Source organism: Acomys minous (assembly GCF_964271855.1).
Source record: "Acomys minous genome assembly, chromosome: 14".
Taxonomy (NCBI): domain Eukaryota; kingdom Metazoa; phylum Chordata; class Mammalia; order Rodentia; family Muridae; genus Acomys; species Acomys minous.
This window is the reverse complement of record NC_140496.1, coordinates 1,868,362-1,880,243: the sequence shown is the minus strand read 5'-3', so window position 1 is coordinate 1,880,243 and position 11,882 is coordinate 1,868,362. Positions and strand designations below refer to the sequence as shown.

Here is an 11,882-nt window from a genome sequence, read left to right as displayed (position 1 = left end):
TTGAGTAAACCGAAATGAACGGTCTCTGCAAGATTTTTAATGCTCAATTTTCACAAACAAGTTTCTATCTTATTTTATGACTTACAATAAAATGTTTTAGTCTTTTAAAATGCGCATTACTCAGCCATCTTTCATACTCTTTTCCAATCTTTTAATACCTATCCCGAGGACTCTCTACCTAAGAAATGTCTACTGTATTTACATTTGAATTGTGTGTCTTAAGAACAAACGAAATCCATGATATTTTGGTTAACTCACTGTATTTATAAAATGAAAAGCTCTATCAAAATACTTTTCACTGGAAAAAATAAATAGGACAGACAATGGATCTACTCAAAGTGCACATTCACTTTGGTAGACGTCAGTGTAGGACAGCTCTTAACAAGCGCATTTGCCCTTACTCCCCCAGAACCGAGCAGCTTCCCAGCTAACTGTTAAATCGTTTTTACTGAAATTTTATGATGTTGATATCTGGCTCACTCCACATCATCTTCAGCCAAGCTCTGAGCACTTACAATTCTCTGAAAGAAAAAATAATAATAATTTTGAGAAGTGTCTAATTTAAACTTAAACTGCTCTTCACATTCAAAGAACCAACACTTGCTTGGATTCTCCCACTTTGGCAATGACTCCACATTTTTTATTACCTTTTCACAAAACTAGCTCAGATTTGAGTGATTAATAAAACAGATGTCCTGGGACAAAATCTCGTGACCCACCTTCCTCGGCCCCTGGGAGTGATGGAATTATAGAGTTGGACACCACACTCAGCCGAGAGCCTTGAGGCAGTGGCCGAGGGCTCCCAGATGCACTGCATCCCAGCAGTAGCAGCCGAACAGCCTGAATTTGGGGGCTCAATCCTAAGGGCGTTACACTCAACACACACACACGCACACTTGTCATTCACATCGACACAAGCCTGGACCTTCTGAGGCTCATGTGGACAGTGTGTCACTAGGACACCAGGTCTGGCACATCTAGCAGCCCATGCTCAGCAGACTTGCCCTGTGCGCCACTTACCTGACTAATTGTGGGAAGCTTGGTCAGAAGCATCTGGAACACTGGAGGTGGAAGAGTCTGCTGTAACACTTGGAGCAGCTGCTGAGGCTGCCCACACACAGCAATTGCATTTGTCAGGTGGTCCACACCCTTCTCGTAGTCACCTGCCAGATGCACCAAACTACATGTTACCTGAAGCCATCAGAACTGTCACCAACTCATCATCCTAGCCAAATCAATGCCAAGTAAACATTGGTACGGAACTCCCTTGCACCCATGGACACGAACATGTTCACCAGGAGACTGTGCTGCCCGCTGACATCTGGGCTTGTGCACCCCTCACTCTGATTTACATGTCCAGCCCTGAGGCTAGCGAGGTGGCTCAGCAGGGAAAGGTACTTGCTAAGCAAGCTTGGCTCAATCCCTAGATTCACATAAAGGTGGAAGATTTCCTCTAGCCTCCCCTCGTGCACATATCCACATACAAAATAACTTTTAAAAAAAATTTATTTTTATTTTATGTGCATTGGTGTTTTGCCTGTATGTCTGTGTAACAATGTTGGATACCCGGGAGCTGGAGTTACTGGTGGTTCTAAGCCAACACAAGGGTGCTGGGAATTGAACCCAGGTCTTCAGAGTAGCAGCCAGTGTTCTAACCATTGAACCATAAAATAAATTTTAAAAGGGTGAAGTTGGTCACCACCATAAACTTTCCTCATAAAACAAACCGAACATATAAACATACATTATGCATGAAGTTCAACTATTTGAATCCAGTGAGACAAAAATGATACCAATTTTTTGTCTGTTTTTCAGGGGTAAGTAGGCCCTGGCTGCCCTGCTCTCTGTGTACGCTGGCCTCTGCCTTGAGGGTTTACAGGCGTGTGCCACCATCTCAGAGACAGAGCCCCAACAAGTTCAGAACTGTGTGAGATACAAGCTGATAGACTATCTTCCTGGGAACGATCGTATTGTACAGAATAAAATGTTGCCCTATTCTACAACAAAAATTAACTAAACCCAAACAACAAAACAAAAACAAAAGCAACCTTTCAATACAAGTAATTGAACAAATGAGGCCCAAAGTAATTATCTAACATGTGGACCATACAACTGACCAAACATGAGATGAGATGTTGAGGCCCCATCAGCCACTCACAGGCATGAGCTCTGTTCTAGGAGAAGCAACACACCCAGTGACGCTGATGATGTCAATCAACTTTCTTTTAGACTTATTAGCCACTCCTTCCATGTCGGCAAACTCTGATATCCACTGTTTCTACTTATACTGCACTACGGACACACGCACACACCCTAAATGACCTAGAGTCACCTCTGCAAATATGGAAGTTCCCTCCTAGTCTCACTCAACTGTCCCCTTATCTCCCAGATCCGATGACAGAGCAAGCACACCTAAAACTCACTTAACCAGAGGCAGACTATGGCTCCAGCCTGTTTCTGGAGCCAGCCTAAGTCTTTTTGCTTGTTTTGTTTTAAAGACAGTGTTCCTATGTGTGTGGTAGCCTTGGCTGCCCTGGACTCTTTGTAAACCAGGCTAGTCTCAAACTCAGAGATCTGCTGCCTCTGCTGGGATTAAGGGAGTACACCACTATGGCTAGCCTCAGTCTTAAGTACCTAAAAACCCACCCTGAAATGTTTAGAATGCTTCAACTGTGCAAGAAAATCCTGCCATAAATTTTTATTAATATGAACAATTCTGTCTCTGAATCCTGAAATGATTATTACCTTGAGCTAGCAACTCTTCACCAAGCTGTATCTCCTCAAGGAAGAATTTCTGGACAGCTTCAGCATCTTTTAAGTCAGGTAACTGGAAATGGAACATGTAGACATTAAGCCGAGAGTATAACCAACATACAGAAACCACTAAAAATGGAGCTCAGTCTAAGAACAAAAACCCCGAACCAGGAGAAGCCCAAGAGCACAGACATTGCTATCATCTATACGACGCTATTTTGTTGCCATCATATATATATATATATACATATATATTTACACACACTTTTTTTTGGTTGAGACAGGGTTTCTCTGTGTAGCCCTGGCTGCCCTCGAACTCACAGCCATCTGCCTGCCTCTGGCCCCCGAACCATTATAGATTATTAAACAACTATCTTCCATTCATTCTTCTAATAGTATTTCACATATTTTCGCACGCACCAAAAGGATTTCTGCATACTTGTTACACATGTGTACATATTATTCATAAAGACACACAACATTTGTGTCAATGGGGCTTGAGGCTGCACCGAGGTCCCCCTGCATACTAGAAGAGCACTCTGCCACTGAGCTACAGCTCCACTCCTCTTTTTGAGTGGATCTTACTAGGCTGGCCTCAAACTGCAGCCTCTGGCCTCAGGACTACAGACCTGCGTCACCACTGACGAATGCCACACAGTCATTGCGCACGTGTTGGTCATCTCAGCTACTTCTATTTTTTTAATGATAAACAACCATAAGCATCTGATGAGAGAAAGGACACAGCTCAGAGGTAGAGAGCTTGCCTGGCACACACTAGGCCCGTCAGTGACCCATCAGCTCTGCTGTCTGCGCCCAGCCAAGGAGTGCCAGCAAAAGGGAAGTGACATGTACAGTGACTACCATTTGCTTAGTTTACTTACACCACAGAACATTTTTAATCAAGTAGATAAAAACCTATGTAGCCATTAAAAATTATGAACTCAGGACCTAAGAAAAGAAAAAATGGAATGATTTATATTCTACAAGTCACAATTTTTAAAAATTTTCTTATTATTTTTTATTTTTTCCAGAGCTGAGGACTTGCTAGGCAAGTGCTCTACCACTGAGCTAAATCCCCAACCCCTACAATTTGTTTTTAAAAATTCATCAGAACCTGGTATAATTCTGATCCACAGGTTTAGACTAAACACACACAGTTCTTTTTGCTATTGAAGACAGCCCATTATGTTGTTAGGATTCCTCTGCCAGATCTTCTCAAACCAGGATTACAGGTATGGGTCATTTAAAGGACACTAGAGAAAGGAAGATCCACCAAAGGCTGTGTGTTCCCATGTGCAGTAGCCAAGAACACTTGGTCTCTTGGTGTCCACCTCAGGAGACCCTACGCAGTGAGATACTTTGTTACCACCACCAAAGGACAGTAACAGAGGCCTGGAGAGCCTGAAATCTGAGTTATTCTTACACACAAGAAAACAAGACTATTTGTATTACCTTGGAAAGGCCAGCTCTCTCCTTAGCAAGCTTCTGTTTCTTTCTTCCTACAATAAAAACAAAACAAAGTTTCATTTGGCTATCATCACAAAGATCAAAACACCTAGCTGCTGCAGCAGTGTTAAGTCAACAAAACATTCCTAACCCCAGGGTATCTGCCTCCCTGGCTCCTGTTAACTGACTGGATAGGAGTTTTCTCTTTTCTTGTGCATCACCAGGTCTAGCAATTCAAAAGACAGAGACAGTCCCAACAGCTGCACACCGGCAGAGCAAAGTCCCTCTCCAACAGGAAAGAATTAAGCCATTGTTCCTGAAATATATCAGATTGTAGGGGTTTTTTGTTGTTATTTTTGAGACAAGTTCTGTATACTTTGGATGGCCTACGACTGCAACACAGCTCCTGGCCTCCAGCTCACAACTGCAGGGATTACAGGCATGCAACACAGGCCCAGCAGTATTTATATGCACTTGACCAAAAAAGGAGAAAAGGGCAAGAGATTGAGCTCCAAAATACCCTGTGAAAGGGTTAAGGGCAGGCTGGTTAGAGACGGCCTCACTGCTGTCATGGTGCGCACAGTAAGAAAGAGTTGTAACCCTATGGGACAACATGCCCGTCTAACGGACAGTGACTTGGGCCTCAATAAAACTGATCTAATAATGGTATCTACACTTACGAGGCTGACAGAAGACTTGTTAATGAACAAATGTGCTTCTTTTATAAGAGTGAAGGAGAGAGAAACCTGTTTATGATCCCAAGTGTGGGATCCGAATGGTCTCGTGAGAGAACAGGTGAGGTTAATCCACTAAAAGAACCACCACCTCGGGCAGAAGCCTGATTGCTGCCAGCTGAAAAGATCCCGTGAACAGACTCTGGGAGGAGATATATAAATGAGCCCAGAACTGGAGGAGGGGCTTTCGGAGACTTGGGATAGTTTTGGCTGTTCATTGCTGCACTTTGAGACACTCCTAGAGAGAACAGCTCAAGGGAAGGCTTCGGGGCTCCGGCTCCTGCTGAGGTTCCGGGTTCTGATTATCCCAGGTTCCAGCAGAAGAAATTCTGTGCCTCACGCCCGGAGAATCATTCCTCGGAACTGATATCCTTATGGTTTTGTTATTGTGTCCATTAATCCTCATTTCCTATTGTTTTGGTTAGTCGGATTATAAGTGACGTATGCTCGGTCACTAAGTTGTTAATAAAATATATTGGTTAAGAAAATTGAGCCTATAAAGAGTGCCCTAGGCTCATGTTCTGCCATCCCACAGTTAAAAATCCAATACCTAAAAAGTAACAATCACCCAATACTATATGTGACCAGGACAATAACCAGGTGGAAGTGAAGGGCTCTTTCCCTATGCACTAGATGGGTAAGTTGTAAGCAAGAAAATCTAACTCTCCAAAGATCAGTCTTATCAAGAAAAGCAAAAACCATCAACCAAGCAAACGGTCTCTGAAAACCTTAAAGTATCAGACTCATGACCGAGAGACCTGCTGTTTAAGTGATGACAGTTACTCAAGTAGCTGAACTGTAGACCTCCTGTTCTCATCCTACCTGGACCACCAGAGACACATCAAAAATGTGTAGGAAGCAAAAATAAATAAATAAACAATTTAAAAAATTACAATGTGCTAAATCAGAATTTTGAGAAAATAACAAGAAGGTAATGAACTGCACTGGAATGAAAGTTAATTTCCAAAACCATCTAACAGGTTAACACAGAGCTCAGACGTGGAGGACTGGTAAGATCTTCACTGTGTTTCAGTTTTAGCAGTATGATTAAAGTTCTGTGTTTAGTTTCATAGGAGTGTTTCTGTAATAAACGGGAAGATATTAATAGACTAAAAATAAGTTATACATTCAATCAGCAAAATCAGGCCTTGTTTTTTATTTGTTCGTATTAGTCTCATAGACACTTGTAAGCCTGCCAAGTATAAACAACTATATCCACTAATAAAAAAATAAACAAAATGTAAGCCAGCCAAGTACATCCCTTTAATTCCAGCACATAAGAGGCAGAAGGGGATCTTTAGAGTTCAAGAACAGCCCAGTATTAGATCTTGTCTCAAAATCAAACCAAACCAAACAAAAAAAATGCAAAGCATAAGTTCAGAACTACCCTCAAATCCAAGCTGTTATTTACATAAGTCACCTTCCTGAATGAAGTCACCTTTCACACAGTGCAGCTGCATAAGCGAACTGCAGCTGCAGTGGGCACAGTAAGTCTTAGGCCTTCACACCATCGTGAGGGAGAACAGGGATGTGGCCATTTGCTTACAGAAACCAGGAGTCAGAATTAGAATACATAACCTATGCTGGGCCTGGTGGCGCACACCTGTGATCCCAGCACTCTGGGAGGCAGAGGCAGGAGGATCTCTGTGAGTTCCAGGCCAGCCTAGTCTACAAAGCGAGTCCAGGACAGGCAAGGCTACACAGAGAAACCCTGTCTCGAAAAAAAAGTAAAAATCTTAAGAATCATCCAACTATATAAACAGCTTTTAAAAAATCGTTTTGAAGAGACTGTGAAATTTCCTAGCAAAAATTTGCACAAATAAACAATCTATCATTCATTAATGTTCACTGTCAGCAGCAATACTAAGGTCTAGGAAAGTATGGCTTCATTTTTTTTTGGTCATTGTTGCAGTTAGTAATTCACTGAAATCATTAGATTTTGGCTAAAGCTAGGAGGAAACAAACAAGCAAGCAAATGCAAAACAAACCACCCTGGCTAGAAGAGAAAGTGATAGGTGGGGCCATGGTGGGAGGCCTGGCCTGCAAAAGGTCATGGATTCAATCATGGAAGGGCAAAAGGAAATGCTGGAAAAGTTATTTTGAAAACAGCACCCCTGACTGGGTGTGGTGGCACACACCTTTAATTGTGAGGCAGATTGATGTCTGAGGTCTACACATAGTGAGCCCCTGTATTTAAAGAACCCCTCAACCCTAATTTTCCTGGAACATGATTTCTTCAACCAAAACCCATTTTCTCAAGATTTCCACAAGGCTTTCTTTCCTTGATGCAATTGGCCGGCTTGGCTTCCTCCACGTGTGTAGATGCACAGCCTTAAAGCACTCTTGAGAAGACTGGACTGCTTCCCAGCCAGCATTTACAGAGGGTCTTCCACAGTCAAACCTCCAAGCTGCAGCTCACACCACCTACTTTGCAGTTAAGAAAGATCTGGGGCTGGTGCTGTTGCTCAGTAAGCAATCTGGCCCCACAAACGCAGTCTCCGAATGTAGGCAGGTTCTTTCTTACTGTACATACAGCCCCGGACAAAACCAAGCTCCGTAGCTTCCCACAAGAGGAAAATGATGTGGTTACTGGGGGCCCAAAGCGAGCTCCAACTCCTACAGTAGGGAATAAAGGAAGAGCGACATCTAACTTATCAGTCTCCGATCATATATAACTGGAAAAAGTTAAAAACGATTTAGGAGCGGGGACAGTGGCAAAGTCCTGTAATCCTAGCAGGCAGATCGCTGCGAGTTCGAGGACAGCTTGGTCTACAAAGTCAGTCAAGGAGAGCCAAGGCTAATCAGAGGAAACCCTGTCTCGAAAAGACAAACAAAACAAAACAAAACAAAAACCGAAAGGAAGATAGAAAAAGACTGGTATTACAGATTGGAGCTGCTGGCTGACCACCCTAAACAAGTTTAAAAAAAAAAAACGCTTATTGTTCCAATAAATGTGCTTTTGGGCTGTTGAAAATGAAGGGCGGATCACGATGATTAAAGAGATGCCAAGACGTCCTCCGGTAAACCTCTTCAAAGATGTCGCAGGTATGAAATAAGACTGAGCCACGTGAGGAGCGCAGCCCTTTGGACTCCCCCGCATTTTCTCTAGCATTCACTCATATCTTGGAAGCACCAGAGCAAAGCCGCCAAGAGGGTTTAAGAATGCCAAGGACGACACCGCACTGAGTCTGCGGGTTGAGGCTCCAGGTAGAACGCTCCAACACAAGAGGCACCACCTCCGGGGTAAAGATCGGCTTGGCCCTGCCAGGACCGCAAGACACCAAGAGCTCGAGGCCGGCTTAGAAAGTACAAGCCCTTGTCGCAAACACACGAGAGCGACGATCAGTTTCAACAGTGAAATGCCCAGCAGGGGGAGGCGGCTCGTGCCTGTCCATCCCAGCGCTCGGGAGGCTGAAGCAGGGGGCTGGCCACGAGGTCGTGGGCTCCTGCTGCCCATCAGGCGAGGCTAGCCTGAGCTACACAGCAGGACCCTATCTCAAACACGCACACGCTCCGCGCTGGTTGAACGCGGTGAATGGGAGCTGGGCGAGGTGGCTCATGCCTCTTACCCACAAGCCTGAGACGCTGAGGCAGGAGGACTACCACGACCCCCAGCGCACTCAGGGCTAAAGACCCATCTCAAAACAAAACAAGGAGGAGGAGGGGGGAGGGGAGAAAGGGGGGAAGGAAGGGGGGTGCGCGGGGCAAAAAGTGCTACCCCTCCCTTCCGCAAATGGACGTGCGTTCCACCGTCAGCAAGATGGAGCCAAGTGGCCTCCAAGATGGAGGCCCGAGGGCCCAGGCGGGACCCTGGCCGCCGCGCGCGACTCCACGGAGGCCTCTCGGGGGCGCGTGGGCCCGGGGGAGCGAAGGGGGAAGAGGGGAGAGGGAAGAGGAGGAGGAGGGGGCGGCGGCGCGCGGGCCCACTCACGTTCTCGAAGCCTGTTCTTGAAGTTGGGGTCACTCCGCCTTTTGCGGTCGAAGTAGATGCAGTACCCGATGAAGAGGGCGCCGCACACGCCCGCGGCGATGGCACTGTTCCGGCCCACCATCTTCGCTCGGCTGGGGCGTGTGCGGGGACCGCGGCGGCCCGCCAGGCAGCGGTTAGCTCCGACCGACCGGAGCACGCCAGCCGCTCGCAGCCGCCGGCCTCCCGTCCACACGGAAAAGGCCGGGCGCGAGGACGACTTCCGGCGCGCGAGGACCCCGGGGGAGGGGGGCACGGGGGTGTCCGCGGCGGTGCCTGCGCGGGAGAGCCCGTGCGCACGCGCAGACGGCGTAGTCGGAGCGGCGGAGGCGACGCGCTCGCTCGGGGCGGGGCGCGCATTGCGGAGGGGTTTGTGCGTCGTCACGCGCTTCCTTCCACCCCCACCCCACCCACCCCCCGACCTGTGGTTTGGTGGCGGCACATGTCTATGGCACGCTGAGTCAGAAGCCTTTTTTTTTTTTAAAGCCGCCATCCATCCTCCTGAAAGACACAGGTGGGAGCCTGCTGAGAGCAGCACCTCATCTCACTGTGCCCTTCAGGAAGCTCGTGACATAAAGTGTGCGCGTTTTGTTTGCTTTTTACCTCTTCGAGAAAAGGCTCTCCCTTTGTGGCTTTTGTCAGGTCTGGAATTTGTTATGTAGTCTGCCCCGGCCTGAAACCTGCAATCCTCCTGCCTCATCCTCCTGAGTAATGGTTTTAAAGGCCTGAACCACCAGACATGGCAGCATTTGCTTTTTAAGTTGGGCTGTGATTGAACTTGGACACAGTGATTGACTTCAAAATAGTTTCATGATGGTAGCCTTATCTTGTGAAGAAGAAAAGCGGAGTGATTCTTCTTTAATTATTTTTCTTTACTTACATTTGTGTTAGGCCTCCATGTATGTCTGCAAGGGTGGACATTACAGGAACTGGGATTACGGATAGTTGTGAACGACTTTGCGGGTGCTAGGATTTGAACCCGGGTCCTTTGGGAGAGCTGCCAAGTGCGCTTAACCACTGAGCCACCTCTTCAGCCCCATATGGAGTGATTTTTTAAATTTTTTTAAAGACAAGGTTACTCTGTGTCACAAGAGCCCAGGCTGGCCTCAAACTCAGAGAGATCCCCCTGCCTTTGCCTCCCCGAGCGTTGGGATTACAGGCGTTCCCGACTACTGCGGGTTTGGCAGTGGAGAGGGACGGCATCTCCCACACTGCCCCCTTCTGTGGGAGCTGTAGCTGCAAGAAAGAGAAGGGATGGTAGAGAGCGGAAGCTAAAAGATCAAAAGCTGTTAAGACATGGAGAAACCGCGGCCTCTGGTCATTGCAGGAGCTCCAGGAAACTGCCAAGCCTCCCAGGCAAGGATGCTGACTCCTGAGCCCCCAGAGCTGTGACCCTGGCCGCTCAGGATGAGGGTCCTAAGGTCTGAGGCCCTCATAGGTCAGCAGGTGTTCCTTCAGAACCTAGAGTTACGGGGTTTATGAGGCCTGGAGGCCTAAGTCTTGAGTTCGAAGGCCTTGGCGCTCCAAGCCTCTGGATTTGTAAGCACCAACTGATAATAAGCTTTTAGCACTAAAGGCGCAGGACTGCCAGCTCTACAAAAGCTATTCTTTGCCTACTCAATTTCTGTCTGAGCAAAAGAATCCCAGCTAGCTCGTTAGCAACAGCGAGGCCCGCACAACCACACACCTGTGGCCGGCATTTGACAGAAAGGCTGGTCCAGCACTAAAGCCGGCACTGAGGAGGCTAGGTCTGAGTAGTTGGTGTCTAAAGTTACTTCAAAGGTAATACAGACAGTGAGTGTCCCCAGAGGACCTAACCTAGCCTGGGAAGCCTGCGCATCAGAACAGGGCTGGCCCTGGAGGCATGGCCTGGGGAAAGGTAAGGGTACAGAAGTGCCTACAGAACAGAGCAGACCCAGGACGCAGACAAGGCCTGTGGAACAGCAGCACGGAGAGCTGCTTCCTTATACCCTGCACACATTGCGATCTTCTTTATCCCCAAAAGCTATCTGTGAACCTCAACTTCTTGAGACTTTGGTGCATAGAACAGTGTCATGAGAGGCCTTGGATTCCCAACAGGGTTGTCTGTGGTTGTGACTTAGGGGTAAGCGCAGAGCGGGGAACTTAGGTACAGCAAATGCAGTGTGATTGCTGAGATGGCCACACCCACAAGCAAACTCCCGCAATGGATGCTGCCCGGAAAACCACGAAGGTCTGCACAGGTTGAAGGTTCTGGCATGACTTAAGTGATAAGCAGCTTTTTTACTTCATCTGGTTGCTATGGATTAAATCAAGTGTGTCATGAATGCTAAGTCAGTGCTCTGCCGCTGAGCTGTGCCCCCTGCCTCATGAGTGGGTTGTTTTTGGTTTTGTCGTTTTTGAGACAGGGGTTCTCTGATTTCCACAGTAGCTGTAACAGTTTGCACTCTCACCAGCAATGGACACTCTTTCTCTCTCTCCCTTCCCCCCCTCCCCACTCTCTCTTTCTCTCTCTCCCCCTCCCCCCCCCTTTCTCTCTCCCTCCCCTATGTAGCCTTGGCTGTCCTGAACTGCCTTTGTAGACCAGGCTGGCCTGGAACTCATGGTAAACCGCCTGCCTCCGCCTCCCGAGTGCTGGGATCACAGATGTGTAACACCACAGCCTGGTTCAGAGGCAGTTTTTTTTCCAGGCGAGTTTTACAGAGAGCTTGAAGAAATAACAAAGTAGGCACAGGTGAAGACAGAACAAGCCGGAGAATGAGAAGGAGCCAGAAGATTAGAACAGATTGCTAGGATTTGTTTGAAGCCAAGCAGAACAATTCAGTCAAAAGCTGAGAGAAGCCAGATTGAATAAGTCAGGTTGGAGAGGAGGTTGAGCCAGAAAAGTTAAGTTGAGCCAGCCAACTAGAGCTTGGAAAGAACTAGAAAGAGCGAGCTTATTCAGTCTAGGCCTAGGTTAGATTGTACAGAGGCTAGAAGCTTCCAGGACTAGGCCTAGGTTA

At 47.1% G+C, this 11,882-nt stretch overlaps 1 protein-coding gene across 1 annotated transcript; it reads right to left on the bottom strand.

Annotated features, from left to right (window-relative positions):
- Positions 1-9,128, bottom strand: TOMM20 (translocase of outer mitochondrial membrane 20). The gene is made up of 5 exons (XM_084757841.1): positions 8,866-9,128; positions 4,207-4,253; positions 2,746-2,827; positions 1,021-1,163; positions 1-521 (listed from the first exon to the last, which is right to left on the bottom strand). The coding sequence occupies exons 1-5, from the start codon at positions 8,984-8,986 to the stop codon at positions 477-479; spliced, it is 438 nt and encodes a 145-aa protein (XP_084613967.1). The 5' UTR covers positions 8,987-9,128; the 3' UTR covers positions 1-476.
- Between the last annotated feature and the right edge of the window lie 2,754 nt (positions 9,129-11,882).